Source organism: Aureococcus anophagefferens, assembly GCF_000186865.1.
Source record: "Aureococcus anophagefferens unplaced genomic scaffold AURANscaffold_8, whole genome shotgun sequence".
NCBI lineage: Eukaryota > Pelagophyceae > Pelagomonadales > Pelagomonadaceae > Aureococcus > Aureococcus anophagefferens.
In genome coordinates this window covers 1,303,513-1,328,032 of record NW_008705568.1, presented here as the reverse complement: position 1 = coordinate 1,328,032, position 24,520 = coordinate 1,303,513, and the positions used below count along the sequence as shown (strand labels likewise).

The 24,520-nt window shown below is 72.3% G+C and overlaps 6 protein-coding genes across 6 annotated transcripts in view; 3 read left to right on the top strand and 3 right to left on the bottom strand.

The window, feature by feature from the left end:
* Positions 1-10,520, top strand: part of AURANDRAFT_71578 (hypothetical protein) — a gene marked incomplete at both ends in the record, with an annotated part of 29,048 nt that extends 18,528 nt beyond the window's left edge. Inside the window, 6 exons of the mRNA XM_009038461.1 lie at positions 48-1,481; positions 1,656-1,992; positions 2,598-4,516; positions 4,683-6,170; positions 6,234-9,285; positions 9,486-10,520. Coding sequence (XP_009036709.1) covers positions 48-1,481; positions 1,656-1,992; positions 2,598-4,516; positions 4,683-6,170; positions 6,234-9,285; positions 9,486-10,520 — 9,265 coding nt within the window. The remainder of the gene's footprint in view (positions 1-47; positions 1,482-1,655; positions 1,993-2,597; positions 4,517-4,682; positions 6,171-6,233; positions 9,286-9,485) is intronic.
* Positions 10,521-11,106: 586 nt separating this feature from the next.
* On the bottom strand, positions 11,107-13,747 carry AURANDRAFT_63972 (hypothetical protein; the record flags this gene model as incomplete). The annotated part of the gene is made up of 2 exons (XM_009038347.1): positions 11,107-13,524; positions 13,559-13,747. 2 exons carry the CDS (start codon positions 13,745-13,747, stop codon positions 11,107-11,109), a joined length of 2,607 nt encoding a protein of 868 aa, XP_009036595.1.
* A 1,197-nt stretch (positions 13,748-14,944) lies between these two features.
* Positions 14,945-16,062, bottom strand: AURANDRAFT_25872 (hypothetical protein; the record flags this gene model as incomplete). The annotated part of the gene is made up of 2 exons (XM_009038346.1): positions 14,945-15,329; positions 15,530-16,062. 2 exons carry the CDS (start codon positions 16,060-16,062, stop codon positions 14,945-14,947), a joined length of 918 nt encoding a protein of 305 aa, XP_009036594.1.
* Positions 16,063-16,796: 734 nt separating this feature from the next.
* AURANDRAFT_63970 (hypothetical protein) lies at positions 16,797-18,062 on the top strand (the record flags this gene model as incomplete). The annotated part of the gene is made up of 2 exons (XM_009038462.1): positions 16,797-16,914; positions 17,416-18,062. The coding sequence occupies 2 exons, from the start codon at positions 16,797-16,799 to the stop codon at positions 18,060-18,062; spliced, it is 765 nt and encodes a 254-aa protein (XP_009036710.1).
* Positions 18,063-18,248: 186 nt separating this feature from the next.
* On the top strand, positions 18,249-19,776 carry AURANDRAFT_63969 (hypothetical protein; the record flags this gene model as incomplete). Its single annotated transcript, XM_009038463.1, has 2 exons — positions 18,249-18,916; positions 19,083-19,776. 2 exons carry the CDS (start codon positions 18,249-18,251, stop codon positions 19,774-19,776), a joined length of 1,362 nt encoding a protein of 453 aa, XP_009036711.1.
* A 2,746-nt stretch (positions 19,777-22,522) lies between these two features.
* On the bottom strand, positions 22,523-23,209 carry AURANDRAFT_6120 (hypothetical protein; the record flags this gene model as incomplete). Its single annotated transcript, XM_009038206.1, has 1 exon — positions 22,523-23,209. A coding segment is annotated over one exon (687 nt), but the record flags the coding sequence as incomplete, so codon positions are not given.
* Between the last annotated feature and the right edge of the window lie 1,311 nt (positions 23,210-24,520).

Here is a 24,520-nt window from a genome sequence, read left to right as displayed (position 1 = left end):
GCCGACGTCGATTTCACGGTGGGCAATGACCGTCGACGTACGCGCAGGCAAAACTGGAATCTCATCTTCAAGTACTTGAAGGGCTACGACGAGAAGAAGATGAAGAGCTTCGTCGACCGGCACGCGGGCATCGAGAAGATGACGAGTGCGCCGGGCTTCCGAGGGCGCAAATCGGCAGCCGTTGAAGCCGCGCTGATCGCGACGCTGGCGGGCGAGCTCGAGCGACGGAAATCGTCTGTTCGAATCGCGCGGGCGCCGGACGGCGACCCCGTCTACGACTTCGTCATCGTCGACGCGAAGGACGCGGCCAAGGCGATCCTGGAGGGCTGGGTGCCAAACCTGCTCTGGGACGGCCGCGTCCTCGGCGGCCAAGCGAAGACGTCGCGTGGTGTCAAGCATGACGCTTCGTTTACGCAGACGAGCAAGGCCCTGCTCCTGAAGTACAAGGACGCCGTCTTCGTGAAGTACGACTACGCCACGGGGCGCTTCCTCATCGTGCGAGACGGGAAGGTCCTGGCGGATCTCGTGAAGGAGGGCCGACGTGTTGATCTTCCAGCGTGCCAGCGACGGCACAAGAAGGACGACCACTCCGACGTCTCCCGAGCGTACCAGGTCTACCTCGATCCACGGCACCCGGACGGCGCCGAGCTCTGGGAGGCGCACGGCTGCGCGACGATGGACGAGGCCGTCGCCAAGCTCGAGGGCATCTTCAAGACCTCGAAGAAGAAGAAGAAGACCTACGACCAGCTCTTCAGCACCATGGAGTACAAGGAGCTCGCGTCGTTGGCGACGTTCCTCGGCGACGACGGCGAGCTGCGGCTCTCGTCGGTGCCTTTCCAACTGGTGGACGCGTACCTCCTCATCGTCATCGACGGCCACCACATCAAGCTCAAGTTGCAGGCCAAGGGGACGGAGACGAAGACCCGGAACCGGTATATATTCGCGATGCATCAAGCCGGCTACGACAAGGACTCGTTTCACCTCTTCCTCTGCACGATTCGGGAAGGCGACGAGATCCGAGGCCACTTTCTGCTCCCGCGGCAGGTGCTCTGGCGCCACCGCCACTTCCCCGGACAGAAGAAGCGGCGCTCGCAAGAGAATCTAGCGACGAAGGAACCGGTCGTCAACACGAACATGCTCGACGTCATAGTGGCGTCCATCGAAGGGGGCCTCGACGTGCCCGGGCTCGAGAAGGCGAAGCCGTCGCGGATCCACGAGGAATCGGGGCTGGAGGCCTTCATGAAGGACGCCCAGGACTACTACATCCCCGCCGACGCCGACCCGGCGGCGGCTCGGTCGCGGATCCTCAAGATCGTCCAAGAGTCCAGCCGCGACCTCAACGAAGACGACGAAGTGCCCCTCGACGACGTCGCGGACACGCCCGAGGCTCGCTTCAAGGCGGGCATCTGTCGGGCGGGGTACCGCTACGTGCTCGGGAAGAAGGGCGGGACGCGCATCCAGGAGGTGAACGGCGGCCACAAGTACGAGCCCACTTACGAGGGACGCGAGACGTTTGGTCTGGACGGCTGGACGGTCGCGGTTGCTTTGAAGTATCAGCACAGGAGCAAGAGGCCTGGAGAGGCCAGACCGGAACATCTTGAATTCGAGTATTTCCCGCCGCCTTCGTATTTCTTCAAGAAGGACGCGACGTACAGCACCGTGACGTCTGGGGCTTACTACGCGACTACACCCAAACCCGCGCTGGACCTGAAGAAAGCATTCGACGATGGCGGCACCGAAGCGGCCATGAACGAGATGATCCGCTGGAAGTCGGAGACGAACGTGGAGGTCATCAAGATCCTCAGTTCTGTGAAGCACTACAAAGGCAAGCCGCGGCCGAAGGTGCTCGCGGACGCGCAGGCCGAGGTCGCGAAGAAGAAGGCGGAGAAGGAAGCGGAGAAAGAAGCGAAGAAGGCCACCCATGCGGCCAAGCCGAAGCGCGGTCGCGAGGAGCGCGACCCCGCGGAATTATCCCGACTTCTTGGGCAGACGGTGCAAGGAGACATGCCTTCCCGGAAACAGGCCAACAAGAAACACAGAGGCGAGGCTAAATACAGGCGCCGAAAGCAGAAGCGGGAGGAGGCGGAGGAGGAGGAGGAGGAGGAGGAGTCGTAGTCGAAGAAGCGACGGTGACGCGGCGGCGGGCGCTACCGCTTGATGTGGCGGACGGCGGCGCGGCGTGGCGACGCGTCGATGTGCGACGGCGGCGGCGGACGCGGCTCCCTCGGGATTCCTTTTCTTTCTCCTTGTTATAATGTAATGTCACGCGCCCTCTCTCCCGCCGAAAGCGCGCGCAATCACGACCCTCGAAACCGTAGGCGCTCCGTCGGGTCTTCCCACGATGCAACCCACCCCTGCTCCATCCAGCGTCCTGTGGCCGTGACGATTTTCGAGAGATTTTGGGTGGGGAAACAATGAGTCACCGTCATGCTTGGTAGGCTCCATCGTCGCTTCCGAGCGGCGCGCCCACTCGGACGCCCTCGGCGGAACCGACGCCTATTCCCGCGTCGGTCCCGACACACGCTCCCACGCCGAGCCCGTCGGCGCTTCCGTCGGCATCTCCGACCGGGCTTCCCACGCCGCTCCCCTCCATCCAGCCGACCCCCGTACCCTCGTTCATCTCCTGCGACCCGGACGGCAACAGCCAGGCGCGCTTCCCGGTGCGCGTCACCTACGAGAACAACAAGCTCTGGTCGGAGTACGTGACGTTCGCGACGTTCGTGAGCACGCCGAGCCGCAACTTCACGAACGAGAGGCTCCTCTTCTCGTGCGAGCGCGACGACGACGGCCAGTGCCAGTACCCGCCGACCCGCTACGCGTGCGTGTCCGCCGCGTGCTTCACCTACGTCTTCCACTCGAAGAAGCCCAAGGACACGAGCGGTCTGACGCAGCGCATCTGGTTCCTCGACGGCACCGGCAGCGACGTCTTCAAGCTGGGCAAGGGCCGCACCACTTACTACGACTTCTGCATCGACGAGGACGGGTCCGTCGTGAGCGCGCCGACGTCCGCGCCGACGGCGTCGGCCGTGCCGACCGCGGCTCCGTCGTCCGCGCCGAGTCCGAGTCCGTCGTCGTCGCCCACGCTGGATCCCAGCCCGAGTCCGTCGAATATTCCGTCGGCGCTACCGACGACGACTCCGAGCGCCGCGCCGACGGCCGCGCCGAGCCCCGCGCCGTCGAACGCGCCGAGCCCGTCGCCGTCCGGCGCGCCGAGCGCGCTCCCGTCGCTCTCGCCGACGACCTCGGCGCCGTCTCCGACGCCCTCCCTGGCGCCCACGTCCTACCCCACGCCGGACTGCGCGTCGGGCGAGTCCGTGCTGCTGCTCAAGCGCGCGCCGTCCGCCGAGGCCTGGGCGTCGGCGACCGTCTCGGTCTCGGTCGACGGCTCGGACGAGTCGATCTCCCTCGAGCCCGGCTCGGCGCTCGCGACCTACGTCTGCGCCGCCGACGGGTGCTACACGGCGACCTTCGACTTTGGCGACGAGGGGCCGGCGGCGGACGTGAGCTTCACGGTCGGCGACGTCGAGACGGTCCCCGGGGGAGACGGGGCCTACACCTTCTGCCTCGAGGGCGGCGCCGTCGTGAGCCACCCGTCGCCGCCGCCGTCCCCCCCGCCGTCGGCCGCGCCGTCGTTCGCCGTCAAGTCCTACGCGTCGTCCCTGACGCTTAGCGGCTTCTCGCCGGACGACTTCGGCGACGAGGAAGCGGAGGCCTTCGAGAGCGCGACGGAGGCCGCGCTCGACGACGGCGCGAGCTCCGTGTCCGTCACGGGCGTGACGTCCGCCGCGCGGCGGAGGCTCGACGAGGGCGAGTCGACCTACATCAGCTTCACCATCGACTCGGAGCGCTACTTCGTCGAGCTCGCGCCCTCGCTGCGGCTCTCGCTCGAGGACGGCTCCTGGGCGGCGCACCTGCTGAACCACAGCGCGTCCTTCGCCAACGTGACGATCGACGAGGATTCGCTCGTCATCGTCCCGCCGCCGAGCGCGGCTCCGAGCCCGAGCCCTACGGCTGCTCCTATACCCGCGCCCTCAGCCGCGCCGTCGGCCGCGCCGCGGCCGCGGCCGACGGGCGTCCCCGCGCCCGCGCCGTCCGCGCCGCCCACGCGCCGCCCGTCGCCCGGGCCGACGCCGCGGCCCACATCCGCGACGCCGCGCCCCACGGTGCGCCTCGGCGACCCCACCGCGCGGCCGTCCGCGCCGCCGACGCTCCTCCCGACGACGTCGGCGCCGTCGGCCGCGCCGACGCCCGTGCCCTGCTACGTGCTCCGGGACCAGGGCCTCCTGCCCGACTCGCCCATGCTCGCCGGCGCGACGTTCACGTCGACGGGCGCGGAGATGCTCGTCGAGTTCGACGCGCCCACGGACCAGTTCGGCTACGAGGCCGGCGTCGAATTCGGCTGCGGCGCCGTGCTCACCTTCGCGGACGCGGGCGCCGCGACGTGCTTCTGGAGCGACGCGGCGACGCTCCGGAGCGACGTGTCGGCGGCCTGGGGCCTCGTGCCCGGCGAGCCCGTGTCGCTCAGGGCGGGCGTCGTCAAGCTCTACTCTGTGCCGGAAACAACCAGCGAGCTTGGACTGGTCCAGCAAAACCTCTCGCGCTCGGTCGCATCGCCGTCGTTTCGGCTGATTTTTGGACGCATCGTTTCTCTCGCCGTGTCGACTATTTTTGTTCCCGCCCAGGCTCTACTGCGCCGCGGGCGCGCGCTGCGACTGCTACGACTACGCGAACGCGTCCGCGGTGCCCGCGGAGGCGCCGGACCCGCCCCTCGTGCCCGCGGCCGTCGTCTCCGGGCCGACGACGGCGTCGGCCTGCGAGGGCCTGACCCTCGAGAGCTCGCAGTCGTCGGGCGGCGGCGGCCGGCCCATGACGTACTCCTGGGCCGTCGCGGCGGCGCCGAACGCGAGTTACTGGGTCCCGGGCAACGGCTCGAACGCGTCGCTCGCTTTGAGCGCGCTCGACGCCATGGCCGCGCGCGGCGGCGACGCCCTCGCCGCGACGTCCGCGGAGCTCGTCGCGCTCGCGAGCGTGGGCGTGACGTCGCTCGAGGCGACGCTCGGCCTCGAGAACTTTTTGGGCGGGGCCGCGACGTCCGCGCCCTTCACCGTCGCCCTGCGGAGCGACACGCCGCCGAACGTCGTCGTCGTCGGCGGCGTCGCGCGGTCGCTCGCGAACCGCGCGACGCCGCTCGCCGTCAACGTCGACGCGATCGCGACGTCCTGCGACGGCCGCGCGGCCGCGGACCGCGACGTCGCCTACGTCTGGACGGCCTACGACGCCGCGGGCGGCGCCCTGGACCTCGCGTCGACGTCGCGGGACCCGCGCGCCTTCAAGCTCGGCGCCTACGCGCTACAAGCGGCCGCGGCGTACACGCTCGCCGTCGTCGTCACGGACGTGTCCCTGGGGCTCAACGTCACGGCGGCCGTCGCCGTCGACGTGGGCCGCGGCGACGTCGTCGCGCTCATCCTCGGCGGCGACCGCGTCGTGCCGCTGTCGGGGGTCGTCTTCGTCGACGCTTCGGCCTCGTACGACGCGGACGTCGAGGGCGTCAGCGGCGAGGCCGCTGGCCTGCGCTTCGCCTGGGCCTGCGAGGGCCCCGCCTGCCCCGCCGGCGACGCGCTCGCGGCGGAGACGTCGGAGGCCCTGGGGCTCGCGGGCCTGTCCCAAGTCGGGCGGGCGACGTTCGCCGTGAACGTCACGGCCGCCGACGGCCGGTCGTCGACGGCGTCCGTTGCCCTCGAGCTCGTCGACGACGATCCGCCCTTCGCCGCCATCGACGCCTCCGAGGTGCCGAGCCGCGTCCCGAGCGCGGCCAAGGTCGTCCTCTACGGGGCCGTCGCGCCGAGTAGCCTCGGCGCGGCCGCGGACCCGGCGCTCGGGCTCAACAGCACGTGGCGCCTCACGGGCGGCGCCCTCGAGGACGCGTTGCCCCTCGAGGCCTGGGCGAACACGGCGACGACCATCGCCTTTAACGCGGTCGCCTACGCTCACGACCTCGTGCTCTCGCCGGGGTCGCTCGTCGCGGGCGCGGCCTACGAGCTCACGCTCACCGCCTCCCTGCAACACAAGGACGCCCGGGGCGCGGCGAGCGTGCGCTTCGTCGCCGTCGCGCCGCCGGCGGCGGGCCGCATCTCCGCGTCGCCCGCGGCCGGCGTCGCCTTGGAGACGTTGTTCTCGTTCAGGACGTCCGGCTGGGTGTCGGAGGACCTGCCCCTGACCTACGCGTTCACGAGCCTCGAGGACGACGGCGACGAGTCGACGCTCCGCGTGGCGACGCTCCAGCCGGACGTCGGCGACGTCGTCCTCCCCGCGGGGCGGCCCAACGTCACCGTCGCCGCGGTCGCCTACGACGCCGTCGGCGGCGACGCGCGCGCGAGCCTGAGCGTCCGCGTCGCGGAGACGACGCTCGCGGGCGCGGCGCTCGCGAACGCGACGGACCTGCGGTTGTCCACGGCCTTCGCGCTCGGCGAGTCGGAGACCGTGTGCCAGGTCGTCGTCGCGACCTCGAAAGCCGCGGCCGACGACTCGAAAGTCGTCGGCGACCTCGTCGCGTCGGTCGCCGCCGTGTCCGCGTCCCTCGACGCGGACAGCTCCCTCGTCGAGCAGGCGGCCCTCGCGCTCCAGGGCCCGGCCGCGGCGCTCGCGACCTTGAACAACGGCGCCGCGGCGACGACGGCCCTGGACACCGCGCTCGCGCTCGCGGCGTCGTCGACGGCCGTCGGCGTCACGGCCAACGCCGCGGCGTCCGTCGCCCGGACGCTGAGCTCGCTGCTCGAGTCCGACCTCTTCTCGGCCCCGGGGAACAACTCGAACGCGTCCGACGCGCTCGCGGCAACCGTCGACGCGCTCCTCGAGGCCCAGCTCGTGGCCGCCGTGCCGGGAGAGTTCGCCGCGACGACGTCGTCCAAAATGCTCAAGACGTCGTCGCAGCGCCTCGCGGCCAACGCCACGGGCGCCGCGCGCGCGCTGCGGCCGCCCGGCTCGAACTCGTCCGTGGACCTGCCCGACGCGCTCGGCGGGTCCGGAAACTACGACGTCCAGGTCGCCGAGGTCGCCGACGACTACCGGTCCGACGCGCGCCTCGCGGGCGCCGTCGTGCGCCTCGGCGTCTACGCCGTCGAGGACGCCGGCGACGCGGCCGCGCGGCGGCGGCGCCTCGCGCGCGCGAACGCGTCCGCGGGAAACTCGCGCAACGTCTCCGCGTCCCTCGTCATCGGCGACCCCGCGGGCGGCGCCGTGGCGTCGCCCTTCAACAAGAGCGACTTCGCGAACGTGACCTGCCTCTGCGGCTTCGTCGGCAACGTGTCCTACGCCTGCCCCTCCGGCGACGTCGTCACGAAATACTGCAACGGCCTCCCGGGCACGTACGAGGTCGCGTGCCCCCGGGGCGTCAAGGCCTGCGCCATCTACTCGACGGGCTTCACGATCTGGGAGGCGCCCAAGTGCGTCTTCAGCGTCGACGCGCTCACGGGCCTGGCCCGGTGCGACTGCGACGTCGCGACGGGCGCGCCCGAGGACTGCTCCACGGAGCTCACGCCGACGTCGCTCGTCGCGTCCTACGCGGGCGACCTCGCGGTGTTGCCGGACCCGCGCCGCGCGGCCTACATGCTCTACGCGCTCGCGGCGCTCGTCGGCCTCGTCGCCGCGATGTGCGCCGTCGGCAGACGCCTCGACGCGCGCGACCGGAAGCGGCGGCTGAAGCGGCGCAACTTCGGCAGCTCCCTGGCGCTCGCGGCGCGCGCGGCGGCGGCGCAGGCGGCGTCGGCGTCCTACGACGCGTCAGACGTCTACGAGGGCGTCGTCGGCGACTGGCGGAGACGCATCTCGCGGGGCCTGCGGACGGGCCACCCGTTCCTCAACTTCTGGGGCGTCTACTCGAGGACCGTGAGCCGCGCGGCGCGGGCCTTGCTCTGCGGCTTCGAGTGCCTCATGTTCATGTACGCCATGGCGCTCCAGAACTCGCTCGAATACCCGGACTTCGACGACCGGTGCGCGGGCCAGCGGACCGCGCGCGACTGCGGCGACCCGAAGCACTGGCTCCGCGGGGAGCTCCACGTCCACTACGAGGCCCGCTTCCCCTACGTCGCCGGCGCGCGCTTCGAGGCCGCGCGCGCGTGCGACTGGAAGCTCTGCTCGCAGGAGTGCGTCTCCGCGCCCGTGCCCGACGACTCGACGACGAAGAGCTCGCACTACCTCCTGCTCTGCCTCATCCTGCTCTGCCTGTTGCCGGCCGTCAAGCTCTTCGAACATTTGGTGGAGAACTACCTCCTCGCGCCCGCGCCGGAGTTCGGATGGTGCCAGTCGCTCCGGCTCGGCCGCAAGGACTCCGTCGGCGACGCGTCGGACCGCCTGCCGCGGCGCCACGTCCGCGGGCGGGGCAGCGTCGTCATGGAGAACAGGGACCTGCGCAAGGGCATCTCGAAGCGGCTCCGCGCGGAGCTCCGGGACGACGAGGGCTTCGGCGCGCCCCCGGCGCCGGACCGCGACGACGGGCGCGTCGGCGCGCCCCCGGCCGCGGACCACGACCCCCGGGCGGACCACGACCCCCGGACGTCCGGCGACGTCGACGACGAGATCTTCGACCATCCGCCCGGCGCCGACGTCGAGCCGCGGCGCGTCGTCATCGACTTCAACGACGTCGAGTCGACGATCCACCACTTCGTCGCGCCCGGGCCGCGGTTCGCGGATTCCGACGACGACGAGGGGCACGCCGTCGACGACGAGGACCCCCGCGGGCCCCTCGAGTCGCGGCGGGCGGCGCTGACGAGCGCCATCGCGCGCCTCGGCGACTCCGAGGCGCGGCTCGTCGCCGGGAACCGCGACCGCCCGCCGTCGCCGGGCGCGGCGCCCGTGCCGTCGGCGCCGCCGCCGTCCGACGCGTCCGCGAAGAAGCTCGCCGCGGCCATCGACCAGCTCGAGACGACGGAGGCGGGCCTCGCGCGCGAGCTGGAACCCGCGCGGGCCCCCGAGTGGCACGCGACCATCGATTCGCTGTCCGAGGCGCGGGAGCGGCTCGACGGCGTGCTCTCGGTCGCGCGGGAGCGGCTGAGCGTCGCGCCCGAGGCGCCGATGGAGCCCGAGGAAGCACGACCGTCCCACAGCGAGCGCGCGGCCTTCCGGGGCGCCTTCGACGACGACGACGACGACGACCTCGAGCTCGAAGCGTCGGCGCCGTCGGCGGACTGGCGGTGCGCGCTCCTGGCCAAGTTGGAGCAGGAGGCCGGCGCGGCGCCCGCGCGCGCCGCGGACCGCCACGGCGTCGGCGAGCAGCTCGCGGGCGCCTGTGTGGAATTCAAATCTTCAACCCGACTTCAATGTGAGCGTATGCGACATTTTTGACGCAATCTCTTCGGCTGTGCTTCGAGAACTCGACGAGAGCAATCGATTCGTCCAAAAATCAGCCGAATCGACTTCGATTTGACCGAGCTAGAGAATTCTGAAGTTTGGTGGGGACCCCCCGAAACCAGTGGTTGAATTCCACACAGGCGGGCGCCGCGCGCACCGTGACGCACCTCCTGGCGCGGGCCGCGTCGGAGGCGCCGGCGCGGGGGCTCCGCACGCTGGGCTCGAGCAAGGCGCTCGGCGACGCGCCGCTGGAGGCGTGCCACGCGCCCGCGGCGCTCGAGTGCCACCACTTTGCGAAGCAACTCGCGCCGCTCGTTTTGCGGGCCATCGAGGCGCGGCGGGCCCAGCTCCGGCGCCACGGCGCCGTGCTCCGGAAGAAGGGCTGCCCGCGGGCGACGCACGCGGCGTCGTTCTGCGACCATCTGGAGCGGAAGATGTTGGGTTATTGGCACTACGAGCTCGACGAGCGCCAGTGGTTGTTGTCCATCGCGGCCAAGGCCGAGCACCAGCTCCGGCGCGCGGAGCGCTGGGAGCGCGAGCTCGCGGACGTCGAGGCCGGCGGCGGGTCGCCCCGGGACGTGGAAGACAAGCTCGCGGACTTCGTGCGCCGCGAGCAGTTCGCGCGATCCGAGCGGCGCATCATCCGGACGTGCCAGGAGCGCTTCGGCGGCGAGCTCGAGGCGCCGGAGGAGCCGCCGACGCCGAGGGCCTACGCGCTCGCCTGGGCGCTGGCGATCCTCATCAACGCGTACTTCGCGTACTTCCTCGTGGCCATGGGCAGCGGCCTCGGCCGCCGGGAGTCGAAGCTCTGGCTCTTCGACTGCGGCTTCTCCCTGGCGCTCTACTTCCTCATCATCAAGCCGGGCGTCATCGCCATCTTCTTCGTGCTGATTCCCGCGACGGTCAAAAACCACGTGTCGACGCACATGGACCCGCTGAAAAGCGCCGCGTTCCCCTACGAGGCGACGCTGCCGGGCTCGGCGACGTTCTACGTGCTCCTGCGGCGGCCGGACCTGCGCCACACGCCCATCGGCCGCCAGATCAACACGCTCGCCGGCGGCAACGCGGATGTGGCCGACGGCGCGATCGAGGACGTCGTCGACGACCAGCGCATCGCTGTGTGGAAATCAAACACTGGTGTGGGACGTCCCGACCAAACTTTTGAAATTCTCTAGCTCGGCCAAATCGAAGTCGATTCGGCTGATTTTTGGACGAATCGATCGCTCTCGTCGAGTTCTCGAAGCAAAGCGAAAGAGTCTGGTCCAAATTCTTCGATTACGAGCACATTGAAGTCGGGTTGAAGATTTGATTTCCACACAGGCGCATCGACGAGCAGCTCGCGGACGTGTCGCGCGCGAAGAAGGTGCTCATCTCGCTGCTGGGCGTGTTTTTGGCCATGCAGGAAGACCTACAAGGCGCGATCCTCGAGGAGATCTTCGCCTTCGCGCCCCTCGTCTTCGGGCCCGCGGTCTCGGCGTTGCCCTTCGCGATTACCGAGGGGGGCGGCCGCGGGTCCACGGGGACGGCGCTCGTCCTGGGCGCCATGGTCTTGGCCGGCGCGCTCGGCGTCGCGCTCGTCAACGCGTGCGCCTGCCTGCGGGGCTGGGCCGGCGGCGGCACGCAGGCGAAGCTCCGGCGCCTCGAGACGGAGCGCGACCTCCTGCGGACGAAGTCGAGCGCGCACTTCAAGCGGTCGAGCCTCGCGTGGCTCGGCTGACCCTCGCTGTATCTTGTATAGTCATGCTTCTCTATAAGGCGCGTCTAGCGCCGATCGTCGCAGCAACCGAGTGCGACGCCCGCGGCCGTGGGGCAGCAGTCGCCGGTGAGCGCCGCGCAGCCCGCGTGGGCCGCGCAGGCGGCGGGCGAGTCGGGAGACGCGTCGCTGCCGGAGGCGGGCGCGCCGGTGGTGGCCGGGGCGGGCGCGGCGGCCGCGTCGTCGTCCGCGGCCGCCGTCGAAGCGCCGGCCGCGGTCGAAGCGCCGGCCGCGGTCGTCGATCCGGCCGCGGCCGTCGTCGTCGTCGCGGCGTCCGCGGCGGCGCGCGCGGCGGCGGCGCCCGGCGTCGGCGGCGCCGCGTCGGGCCGCGTCGACGCCCAGTAGAGCAGCGCGGGCAGCGACTGCGTCGCGTCGAGCGCCGGCGGCGACGCCTCCGCCGCGAGCGCCCGGACCTCGCCGTAGGCCGCGGCGCCGTCGGCGACGGCGAGGAGCTGGAGGCCCAACGCGCGCCAGGGCCCCTGGAGCGCGTCGTAGGCGTCGCCGGGGACGCCGCCGGAGGTTGCGCCGCTCTCGGGCGCGCCCGGCGCGCGCGCGCCCGCCGGGTCCGGGAGCCCGGCGAGCGCCGCCTTGGCGGCCCGGCCGGCGTAGGCCGGCGGCGCGAGGAGCGCCGCCGACGCGGGCGTGAAGGGCAGCGCGTTGATGAGGATGGAGTAGGCCGCCGCGCTCCCGAACCACGTCCGCGCGGACGCGTCGGCCGCGCCGACGACGCCGACGACGACGTTCGCGGCGGCGAAGGCGCCGCCGTAGACGTTGGCCTCGTCGACGTGCCAGTAGGCCCGGCCCGCGCGCGCCTCGAGCGCGAGGAGCAGGCGGCCGAAGTCGCGGAGCTCCGGGTCGTTTCGGACGACGCCCCAGAGGCCGACGGCGTAGTAGCAGTGGAGCGCCTCGGACACGCTCTCCTGGCTCTTGCCGTCGGCGAGCGAGAAGAGCCCCGACGCCCAGGAGTGGCCGTCGTAGGCGTCCTTGTGGCGCGCGAACGCCGCGACGCGCGACGACCGCGGCGCGTAGAAGTTCGGATCGGTAGCCGCGGCGAACCACCGCTCGCGGCCCGCGACGTTGGCGACGTCGGACACGAGGGCGTCGACGGCCGCGCGGTCCACGGTCTCGCCGAGGTGTGCCGCGACGGCGGCGGCGTAGACGAGGTAGCCGTAGTGGAAGTGGTGGTCGTTGTATTTGCCGTTCCCGAAGTCCGCCTCGGGATCCTTGTAGCCGCTCCTCGTCACGACGCCGCCGACGTCGCCGTCGTAGACGAGCAGCCCGCGCTTCCCCGTCGCGAGCCAGGGTCGGAGCGCCTTGGCGAGCTTGCGGGCCCATTTCGCGCCCGTCTCGTCGTCGCCCGCGGCGCGCGCGGTCAGCGCGACGTTCGCGAGGCGGAAGAGCCGCTTGCCCGACGTGTAGACGCCCGTGCGCTCGGCGAGGTCCCGCTCGTCGAGGCCGTTGGGCGCGACGTCCGCGACGGTCTCGAGCGCGGCCAGAACGTCGCTTTTCGCGCTTCGCGGCAGCGGGCCGTGGTCCCAGCGGAGGTCGGCGAGCCGCTCCTTGAACGTCCACGTCGGCCCCGCGACGGCGACCAGCGGCCCCTTGAGGCCCGCCCAGCTCGTCTTCTTCGAGGACCCCGCGAGCGTGTCCGCATGATGCGGCAGCGCCAACCCGAGCAGCGGCGCCCCGTCGAAGGTCCGCGTCGCCCAGCGGAAGCGCAGGACCGCCGCGTCGCCCCGCGCGGCCCAGGACACCCTGCCGCCGACGGCGTAGGTCCCCGCGTGGGCGACGAGCAGTTCCTCGCTCGCGCGGTCCGGCGCGTAGGCCAACCGCGCGACGACGTCCGTCGGCGCGCGGAGGCGCCAGGACGCCCCGGCCTTGGCCAGGGACACGTCCGCCGACGCGAAGAGCAGCCAGCGCGCGCCGTCGCCGAGCGTCAGCGCGAAGCTCCGGCCCGTTGCCTCTTCCGCGAGGCGCCGCCAGCCGCCGCCGCAGCACTCGAGGAAGACGCCCTCCGCCGCGGGGCAGCAGTCGCCCGAGAGGCCGCCGCAGCCCTCGTGGGCCGCGCACGCGCGCGGCGGCCCCCGGCCGCCCGTGTCCGCCGGCACGCCGCCCGCGCCGAGCGCCACGACGGACGGCACGCCCGCCGCGGACCCGAGCTCGACGTCCGCGCCGCGGTCGAGCTCGACGGTGACGTAGGGCGAGCCGCGCGCGAAGAGCGCGCGCGCGCCGCGGCCGAAGGCGTAGGTCGCCGTGAGCTCGTCGGCCCGGACGACGGACCGCGTGCCGTTGCCCGCCGCGGTCACCGTGACGTCGGCGACGAACGCGTCGACGACGACCGTCGCCGTGTTCGACCGGTGTTTCGCGCCGTAGCACACCTCGAGGGCGGACCCGGACCCGCGCACGGCGTAGGGGCCCGGCACGGCCTGCTCGCCCTCGTCGAGATGCAGGTTCGTCCACCACGCGCCCGGTGGCCAGCGGCGTCCTCGTCGGCGGGCCCTCGCCGACGCGCTCGAAGGGCGGCGCGACGTCGAGCTTCTTCGCGCGCAGGTCGCGCGCCGCGCCGATCCAGCGGAAGACGGCGCCCGTGAGCGCCGTGAGGAACATGAAGAGCGCGGAAGTGATGAGGAGGCGCCGCGACAGCGGCATCATTTTTTCTGCTGAGAAGTCACGCGCGTCGGCGTGTCCTCGCGATGCCGCGGATGCCCGTTGTACGCGCGCGGACGGTGCAAGATGGACGCGGAGGCTCGCGGATGCGGTCGCTGATGCGGCAGAGATAGGAGCCACCACCTCGTCAAAGGAAAACTTCTCCGGGCAACATGATGTTGCGGCACAGTCGGCCGGGCAGCCTACGAGGCATCGTAGGCCGGCGCAAGCCCAAGAGAACGCAGCTCGCCGACCTCGGTGTCAAGCATGAGCTCCATCGTCGACGCCGCCGCGCCCAAGGAGGACAAGGAGCGCAGCGCCCCGCGCCGCTCGAAAAACAAGGCCAGCAAGCCCCGGAGCGGCCGCGGGCCGCGCAAGCCCGCCGACGGCGCCCCGCAGCAAAAGAGTTCGCGCCCGAAGAAGGCGGCGGCCCCGGCGTCGGGCGTCGGCGACGACGGCGTGACGAAGCGCGGCTCCGTCGCGCGCGAGAGCGACGTCAAGTCCGTCGCGGGCTACGTCGCCCAGGCGCTGCGGAGCGACGGCAAGGTCGAGCTCCTCGCCGCGGGCCCCCCCAGCGTGAACCGCGCGGTCAAGGCCGTCTGCCTCGCGCGCAACTACCTCGAGGCGGATCGCATGGACCTCGTCGTCGACCCGACCTTCCTCGGCACGGAGGCGAGCCCGGCGTCCAACGAGGCCGTCATCCGCATCGCCGCCGCGCCGCGCGACGGCGCGCCCGCGGCGGCCGACGCGGCGGACGCGCAGGAGTTCAACGTCGCGTCCGGGTCCGTGCCGACGGCCGTCGCCGGCGCCATCGCCAAGGCCGTGCGCAAGGGCGACGGCGTCGTCGCCTTCGCCATGGGCGCCCAGGCCGTCACGCGGGGGATCAAGGCCGTGTGGAAGGCCAAAACGTACCTCGCGGAGGAGGGCGTCGCGCTCACGGTGCGGCCCGAGTTCTGCAAGCCCGAGCCCGACGAGGCGTGGTCCACGAAGATCGCCTTCAAGTGCCTCGTCGCCGGCGCGCCCGCGGAGCCCGCGGCCGAGCCCGAGCCCGCGGACGCGGCCGCGAACTAGCCCGGTAAACGCGGCCGCTCGCTTTTTTAAGTGCCGGCGCGCCCGCGGAGCCCGCGGCCGAGCCCGGGCCGGCGGGCGCGGGCGCGAACGAGGGTAGAACGCGGCTGCTTTCCTTTTAGCGGTGCGGCCCTAGCTCATGGCGCCCGCGCGCAGCACGTCGATCATGTCGAAGAGCCGCGTGGAGGGCTCGCCCTTGGCGAGCTCGGCCGCGAGGAAGAGGGTCGCGTCGCAGACGCCCTCGGCGTAGGTCGACCGGCCGTTGACGTTGTGGCGGAGCTCGAAGCGCACGGTGCCGTCGCCGGACGTGAGGCCGTACGTGTGGTACGCGTGGCCCGCCAGGTGCTCCGCCGGCACCTTGCCCAGCAGGCCGCCCGCGCCGTCGAGCTGGGACGCCTCGTCGCGCACCTTGTCGATGCGCTCGATGGCGGCAGAAACCTTGGCGTTGGCGCTGGACCAGATCTGCTCGTCCTGCAGCGCGGCGAGGGACGCGACGACGGCCTTGGCCGTGCCCGACCTGGGCAGGAAAAGGGTGCGAAATTCCCAACTTCAAAGGCTCCTATCTCGGTCGTTTTCCGCTCGTTTCGGCTGATTTTTGGACGAGCGATCATCTCTTGGAGCGCTCTCGAAGCGTGGGTGCTGTTTCCGAAACGCGCGCGCGCGGAACACTCACATTGAAGCGACGTTGAATCACCCTTGTCCTGCCCCGTGCCCGACGTGTCGATCTTCGACGCCTGGTGGCTTTCGGTGACGTCCAGAGCGTACCCGGCGAAGGCCCCGGGGAAGTCCTTGGCCGCGCGCTCGACGACGGCCTGCAGCGCGACGATCTGCTTCGACATGTTCGGCGCGATGACCGCGGAGTGCGTCCCGTCGAGGACGCTCTTGCTCAGCGCGCCCGCGTCCGCGCCCGTCGTGCCCATGACGAAGCTCAGGCCGTGGGCCGCGTAGTAGCGCGCGTTCGCCTCCGCCGCCGCGGGCACGGTGAAGTCCACGGCGACGAGCGTCTTGCCGCGCGCCGCGCAGTCGGCTTTGAGCGCGCCGGCCGCGGCGTCCGCGGCGTCCGTGCCGCCGGCGACGAGCGTTACACTCGTGCCGGCGACGTCGACGACGTCGCCGGCGAAGTCGGGGCCCGTCAGCGCCGTCGGCGCGAGCTCCATGCCGCGCGCGACGATGGCCTCGCCGACGCTGCAGCCCATCTTGCCGGGTAAACCGTTCATCATGACGACGATGTCGCCGGGCGCGACGGCCATGCGCGGCGCCGACCGCCGGGCGTGAGCGGCGCGCGCGACGCTCCGCGGCGCCGCGAGGGACGACGTGGGAGTCGCGAGGAGCAGAGCTATGAAGGCAAGGGCGCCCATGCTTGCTTGCGCTCGCTGCAGCTTTGGCCTGTGCCTTGAGGTTGAACGCGATGAGGTCCTCGTCGACGCTCTCCGCGTGGTGCGCTTTCGCGGCTCTCGCGTCGGCGTTCCGGCCCGGGCCGACGTCGCTGAGGCCGCCGGCGCGCCGCGCCGCCGAGGCGTCGGTCAACGAGCGGAGCTTCACGCGGCAGGAGGCGCTCTACGATCTCGTCTACGTCGAGCGCCTGGCGCCGCCGCAGACGTCGTCCGGCGGCCTCATCCTCCTCGAGCCCGAGGACCCGCCCATGCACCTCGCGCGCGTCGTCTCCGTCGGCGACGGCGCCGTCGGCGACTCGGGCGCGGTGACGAAGAACGCGGGCGTCGCCGCGGGCGACCTCGTCTACTGCAAGTTCCCCTGGGGCATCGGCCCCAAGGACGAGCAGTTCGGCGAGGAGGGCGAGGTGCGCCGCTTCTCCTTCCTCCGCTACCAGGACATCGCCGCCGTCGTCAAGAAGTGAGCGGGCCGCGCGCGCGGCCGATCGCGCGCGCGCGCGGCGGCGCTCGGAGACGTCGGGCGGCGCGTCGGTCTCGCGCGGGGGAGATTAAAGGCTTCTGGTTGCCTGTGCGGCGCGGGGGCGGCGTCGGCGATGGCGTCGCGAGACCGGCCAGTCGTCGTCGTGGCGGCGCTCGCCCCGGACGTTCGCCCCGGCGCCCCGGCCAAGGCGCTGTGTCCAGAGAGCTGCCACAGAGAGCGCCTCCCGCGTCGTCCGTCGACGCGCCGTACGGCTACAGGCAGCCACCGGTACCCGCCCCCGGGCGGCGCGCCACCCATGGATTCGACAGAACGCATCTTCCAGCTTGAGCGGCACGTCTCGCTCCTCGAGGCGTTGGCCAGTCGCCTCGGCGCGAGCCCCGTCGACCTCCTACGGTTTCGCCTCGCCGCGCGCGGCGCGGCGCCGCCCCCGGCCGCGGAGGTTTCGCGGTCGGCGGCGGCCCCGGGCGCGACCCCCGTCCCGGACCCGCCCGCGGCCCCGGCGGCCGCGCGGCGCGGCGCGACCGCCGACGACGCCGCGGTTCCGCCGGCGCCGCCGGCCGTGACCCTCGACGCCCCGCCGGCGCCGGCGCTCGACGCCCCGGCCCCCGGCGCCCCGGCCGCGCCGGCTCGGGACGCCCCGGCCGCGACCCCCGCCGCGCCCGCCGCGCCGACCCCCGCCGCGCCGGCCGCGCCGGCGCTCGACGCGCCGGCCGCGACCCCCGACGCCCGAGGCCTCGCGCCGCCGACCGCGCCCGCCCCCGCGCCGGCCGCGTCTCCCCTGCCGGCCGCGCCCGCGCCGCCGGCCTGGCTCCGGCGGGACGAGGCGTCGCGCGCCGACGACGCGGAGCTGCGCCGCGCGCTCGCGGACGCGCTCCTCGCGGGCGACGGCGCCGGCGCCGGCGCGGACGACAGCGACTGCGAGGAGCTCGAGGCGACGACGTACACGCCCGCGGAGCTGTCGCGGCGCCGCTACGAGGCGGCCGTCGCGAACGGCGAGGTCATCGAGATCGCGTCCGACGACGAGGCGGAGCTCGGCGTCGACGACGCGACGCGCGCCGCGGAGGAGGCGGCGGCGGCCCAGCGCGACGCCGAGCAGCAGCGCGTCAAGCGGCGGAAGACGGCCGACGACGCGGACCGCGACCGCCGCGTCGCGCAGTTCGTCGTCAACGCGCGCGCGCTCAACCTCGGCCAGCTCGCGGCGCACTGCAAGTCCGCGGGCCTCAAAGTCGGCGGCACGAAGCAGGAGCGCATCGCCCGCCTCGTCTACGCCATCGAGTACAAGGTCTACGAGCGGCCCCGCTCCGACTTCTTCACGCGCCAGATCGTCGCCGCCTTCGCGACGAAGCTCGACGCCATCGTCTCCCAGAACGCGGCGTAGGCGCCGCGCCCGTTTTTTTTATATACCCGCTCGGGAGACCTCGGCTTTCTGGTTGCTAAAACAAGCGGCATGTTGCCGGCAGCGTGGCATGAATTTTTCTGTAAAAACCTATGTATGTTTTTGCATTCTTAAGGTTGATTGTTGAGGTTTGATGTTCAAGTTGCACGGCATCATCGTTCGGGCAGCATGGCTGCCACAGCCGCCGCAGCCCCGAGCGACGCCGAGCCGCTGCTGGCCGCGGGCGATCCGCACGTCGTGCTGAACAAGGCCGGCGTCATCGTGCGCGCCGGCGTGAGCAAGTCGTCGGCCCTCGTCGGCGAGGTCGGCCTCGACGGCATGGTCGCCGTCGACGCCTACGCCAAGGACGAGCGCGGCACCGTGCGGCTCCGGCTGGCGTCGCCGCGGGGCTGGGTCTCCGCGAAGCTGCTGCGGCCCCTGTCCGTCGTCGAGGCCGTCGGCCGGAGCGGCGCGTCGCTCGTCGTGGTCTACGCGGTCAACGCGAAGGTCGGCGCCAAGTGGTACTACGGCTGGCTCCGCGACGTGCTCCTCGCGGACGTCGACGCCGTCTTCGTGCCCGTCGGCGACGACTTCTTCGGCGAGGCCGGCCGGCGGCGCGCGGCGTGGCTCCCGGCGAACGGCGACGACAGAGTCGCGGCGCGCGCGCGGCTGCTCGCGGGCGCGGCGCGGTGCCTCGTCGTCTGGAACGACTTCGAGCACGACCGGTCCGTCGTCGAGCGCTTCGTAGACGCGGCGCCCTGCCCCCTGGCGCTCTTCCACGTGGGCGACGAGCGGACGTCCGACGCGCTCGCCGCCTGGGAGCCGTCGTGGCCCGGGCGGGAAAAGAGTGATTCCAAGTTCGCTTCAACGGGAGTGTTCCGCGCGCGCGCGTTCCGAAAAAGCATCCACGCGTCGAGAGCGCTCCGAGAGATGATCGCTCGTCCAAAAATTAGCCGAACGAGTGGAAAACGACCGAGAGAGGAGCCTCCAAAGTTGGGAATTTCGCACTCTTTTCCTGCCCAGGTCCTGGCCCGAGGCCATCCGCGCGGACTTCGAGGCGCTCGAGCGCGAGGACCCGGCGGCGGCCAAGGCGGCGGACCTGCGGCGGCTCTACGGCAAGTGCGGCTGCGTGCTCCGCTGCTACCGCGACGAGGCCTACGGCGACCTGGGCAACGTGCTCGCGGTCCCGCTCGGGTACAAGACCGGCTTCCGAAAGCCCCCCGGCGGCGCGGCGCGGACGAACGCGTGGGCCTTCGCGGGCCAGGGCACGAAGAGCTCGCGGCGCGCCATGCTCGGTGCGCTCGGCGCGCTCCCCGGAACGCGGGCGTCCCACGTCTCCGAGGCCCTCGACTGGGACGCGCCGGGCAATTTGGCGACGGACGCGTACGCGCGGCTTTTGGCGTCCGCGGCGCTCGCGCCGTGCCCCGTGGGCTGGATCCACCCGGACTCGTTCCGCCTCTACGAGGCCCTCGAGTGCGGCTGCCTCCCCGTCGTCGAGCGGCCGGCCTACTTTGCCGCGCTCCTCGGGGACGACCTCGCGGGCTCGCTCGTCGCGGCGACGGCGGGCTGGGACGCGGCCGACGTTTCGCGCCTCGCGGCGCTCCTCGCCGACGGCGCCGCGCTCGAGGCGCGGCGCGCGCGGTGCGCCGCGGCGTGGGCCGCGAAGAAGGTTTCGCTCGGCCGGGACGTGCGCGCGCACCTCGATCGTTACCTGTAGTACCGCGCGACGGACGACGCGTAGCGCCGGCCGAGGTCCGGGCCCCGGTCCGCGATCCACGCGAGGAGCGACCGGCGCCCGGCGATGGCCGGGTCGTCGGGGTCGTCCGCGCGCGTGAGGCCGGAGGTGAGCAGGTCCAGGTCGTCGGCGTCGAGGAGCGTGTCGCCCGTGTACCAGTCGATGGGCCGCGTGAGCGCCGTGATCGCGCGCGTCGACAACAGGCCCCGCGCGGGCACGACGACGCCCGGCCCGCCGACGGCGTCGCGGAGGGCGCCGAAGAGCTCCAGCGACGTGGGCGCGTCGGGACCGCACGCGTCGCGCTCCTCGCCCGTCGTCGCCGGGTCGCCGAGCGCCTCGAGCAGCGCCGCGGCGTCGCGGACGTGCACGGGCTGGAAGACGTGGTCGCCGGCGCCGGCGACCAAAAAAACGGGCACGCGGCGCAGCACCCACGCGGCGTTGTTCATCAGGATCGACTCCTCGGGCGTGTCGCCGAAGATGCCGCAGGGCCGCGCGATCGCGTAGTTGAGATCCGCCTCGCGCAGCAAGTCTTCCGCCTTCGCCTTGCCGGCGATGTACGGAAAGGGGCTACTCGTCGACGTCCGCGTGTGCGACATGAGCACGACCTTGGCGACGCCCGCGCGCTTCGCCGCAGCGAAGAGGCGGCCGTTCGCCGCGGCCGCGGCGGCGTGCGGGTCGCCGTCGCCGGCGACGAAGCGGACCCAGTGCGAGCAGTAGACCACGTCGCAGCCCTCGAGCGCGCGCGCCATCGCGTCGACGTCGTCGAAATCGAGCGCGACGCGGTCCGCGGCGAGGGCGTCCGCCTGCCGCTGCGAGAGCGGCGCCAATGCGATGGGCGTCGCTCTTCTGCTCAAATTCAGCACGTCGTGGCCCTTCTCCAGGAGGCGCGCCGCTAGGTAGCGGCCCGTGTAGGACAGCGCGCCCGTGATGGCGCAGCGCATGGTGGTCTCTTGCGTCGCGTCAGCCCGGCGGCAGCGGCGCGTACAAAAAACACCTCAGCCCTTACATCGATTGCCACAAAAAAGGCACCTTGACCTCAATCACTTTTATGTTGCACCAAGACCGCGCGCCTAGCGGAGCGCGGCCTTGACGAGGCGGCGCGTCGCGGCCTTGGCGATCTTGGGCGCCTGGCGCTCGCCCTTCTTGGCGACCTTGGCCCGGAGCGCCTTGACGGTCTTGGGCTTGTTCTTGGCCGCCGCGGCCGTCTTCTTCTTGCCGAGCTCGACGACGAGCTTCTTCGGCGCGGGCGCCTTCTTCTTCGTCGCGTTGAGGTCGACGACGAAGGTCGCCGGCGCCCTCTTGTTCGCGACGGCCGTCTTCGCGGCCTTCTTCGGCGGCGCCGCGGCCTTCTTCGGCGGCGCCTTCGCCGCGGGCTTGGGCGCCGCGGCCTTGGCGCCGCCGGCCTGCTCGAGGCTCAGGCCCATGACGCGGCCGTCGAGCGTGCGCTGGTCGAAGCGCACGCAGGCCTCGCGCGCGGACGCCGCGTCCGCGAAGTCGACCTCGTACGTGACGACCGTCGACGACGCGCCCAAAACCGCCCGGACCTCCTTGACCGTGCCGACGGTGGCGAAGAGGGACCGCACGTCGACGGCGCTCACGGAGGCGCCGATGTTCTTCGCGACGAGGCGCGTCATCTTGGGCTTCGACGGGCCCACGCGGTCCAGGATGTTGCGGTTCGCGTCGGCGGCCGCCGACCGGCGCGTGCGCGACGCGACCTGCGCGTTCTGCGCCCGCCGCGCGCGCGCCGCCGACATGGTCTCGTTTTGCGCTTCGCGGGCTTTGCGGTCGCAACGGCGGCGACGGCGCGATCGCGGCGGCTAGTGGCTGCCCCAAACAATCGTGTACGGGTGGGGCAACGAGTCGATGATCACCCCCAGGTGAACGAACGTTGAGCCATCAAACTCGGTGGATCAGCCACTCCCCACCTCGTCAACGTTCGCGGATCCAGCGCCGCCCGCCTGCACCACCAACCAGCCATGTTCGCGTCGCGGCTCGCCCTGCGCGGCCTGCGCGCGGCCCCGCTCGCGGCCTGCGCCGCCGGCGCGACGCAGAAGCCCGCCGACTGCGGCTGGTTCGGCGGCAAGAGCGAGGCCGCGAAGCTCGAGGCGGAGAAGAAGCGGCTCGAGGAGGAGATGGCCGCCGTGCGCGAGAAGCTGGGCGTGCTCGCGGCGCTGGATCTGAACGGCGACGGCAAGGTCGACGAGAAGGACGCGGCGCTCGCGCTCGCGCTGGCCAAGAACCGGGCGATGACGGCCGGCGGCGACGAGCTCCTCGCGGAGATCGGCAAGCACGCGTCGACGGCGTTGGCGACGGGCGTGCCGAGCCAGCTGAGCTGGGGCTTCTGCAGCGGCTACTGCGCGGGCTTCGCGGCGAAGAAGGCGTCCAAGGTCGTCGCCGCGGGCCTCGGCGGCATCTTCGCGCTCATGCAGGCCCTCGCCTACAACGGCTACATCGTCGTCGACCAGGAGAAGCTGAGCAAGGACTTCCAGGACCGCTTCGACGTGAACCACGACGGGAAGATCGACATGGCCGACGCGGAGAACCTGTACGGCCAGGCCATGGAGGTGCTCCAGTACAACATGCCCTCGGGCACGGGCTTCGCCACGGGCGTCGTCCTCGGCCTCCGGAGCGGCTGAGCGCCGGCCTCGCCGCGTAAGGGGGGTTACGACCGGAGGAACGCGCGGACCACGGCCCGGGCGACGGCCACCGCCGACGGCCGGAGCTTCCCCGAGAGCGAGTCGCAGTCGCGCGCCTCGAGCTCGTCGACGATGCTCTCGAGCAGCTCGACGATGGCCGCCACGGGCAGCCGCGACGCCTTGGGCAGGTCCGGGATCGCGAGGCGCGCGGACGCGTAGAGGTCGCGCGCGCGCGATATCTGCAGCCGCACGGCGTCCTTGTAGGGCGCCGTCAGCCGCCCCTTCCGCACGTCCTCCAGGTCGCAGCCGCAGGCCGCGAGGTCCGCCAGGGGCAGGTAGACCCGGTCGTAGTCGCGCGCGTCCGCCCCTACATCTCTCAGCACGTTCGTCAGCTGGATGGCGACGCCCAGGTCCACGGCCCGCCGCTCCACGACGGGGTCGGGTGTCGCGCCGAGCAGCGGGAGCAGCATGAGCCCCACGCCGCCCGCGACGCGCTCGCAGTACGTTTTCAGGTCCGGGTCCCAGCGCTCGAACCGTAGACTCTCCGGCCGCAGGTCGCCGCGCATGCCCTCGAGCATGGCCTCGAAGGGCGCCGTCGACAGCGCCGGGTAGGCCTCGAAGGTCGCGGCGAGCGCCGCGTCGATGGCGTTCCGCGGGCTCCCGCGGAGCGCCGCCGCCAGATCGGCCTCGATCTCGTCGAGGCTCGCGAGCGCCAAACCCTTGTTCACGCCGACCTCGTCGGCGACGTCGTCGGCGCGCCGGCACCAGGCGTAGATGGACCGGATGCCCCGCCGCGCGTCGTCGTCGCGGATGAGGCGCGACGCGAGGTGCAGCAACGGGTCGTTGCGCCGCAGGGCCTCGTCGACCTTCCGCGGGCTCGTGAACGGCAGCGGCGCGGCGCGGAGGACCGTGGATGTCGCGCGCGCGCAGCGCGGGGCTGGTGCCGGGGGGGCGACGAGGGCCGCGGCCAACCCGGCGCTGAGAAACAGCAAGTGCGTGGAGGAACCCATAAGTCGACCGAGATCGATGACGGGTCGATGTTGGACTAGTTATTGAAGGGGATGCCACGAATGTGTCCGTCCGGGGATGTTGGGCCTCATTAGTGGTGCGACGGCTCGGCCAGTGAGGCTCATGTTTGAGGACTTCGCCATGGCCGAGACATCTACAAGTCCATGCGGTCGCTATTCTTGCGTCCCCCCCCTACGTCCCCCCGGACTCGCCGTCGGCCATGAGGGCCGGCTTCGGGTCGTCGTCGAGGACCGCGGCGACGGCGCGGAGCACCGCGGGGACGTCGACGGCGCCGCCCGACCGCATCGTGCAGCCCGCGCAGAGCACGCCCCGGTACGTCGCGCCCACGGCGACGGCGACGTGGGCGAACATGGACGGGTGGCCGCAGGAGTGCTCCCGGGGCGTGATCTCCACGAGGCCCTGGCCCGGCGAGAGGAAGAGCGCGTTCGCGAGCGCCCCGCCGTGCAACCCGACGACGAGTTTCGCGCGGCGCCAGAGCGCGACCTGGAGCGCCCAGGGGATGGACCCGTCGAAGGCCACGGGCCGCACGTCCAGCTCGGGCCGCGCCGCCCGGAGCGCCGCCAGCAGGTCGCCCATGTTGTGCACGTGGCGCCGCCGCGCGTCGCCCTTGCCGCCGAGGCGCCGCCGGCGCTCCGGCTCGGGCGCCCTCCGCTCGACGACCAATGCGTAGCCCCGCGACGCGTTGGGCAAACGCGGCAGCAGCGCGTCCGCGTGCGCGTCCAGGAACGCGTCGGCGCGCCGCCGCAGCGTCGCGAGCACGTCGGACCGGACCTGCGCCTTGCAGTTCTTCGGGCCCCACGTGATCGCGGCCATCGCCGCGGGCGCGGTGACGGCCGTCGCCGCGACGAAGGCCGCGCCGGCGGGGCCGCCGTAGGTCGCGTCGTCGTCGACGGCGTCGGCGAGGCGGTCCACGGCCGCCGCGCCCGCGCGCCACAAAAGATAGAGCGCGACGTCGTCCGCTTTCGCGCCCCCCTCGCCGCCCCACGCGGCGAGGCCGTCGTAGCCGTAGGCGTAGCCGTGGCCGAGGAGCACGCGCGTGGCGTCCCGCGTCGCGTTCGCGC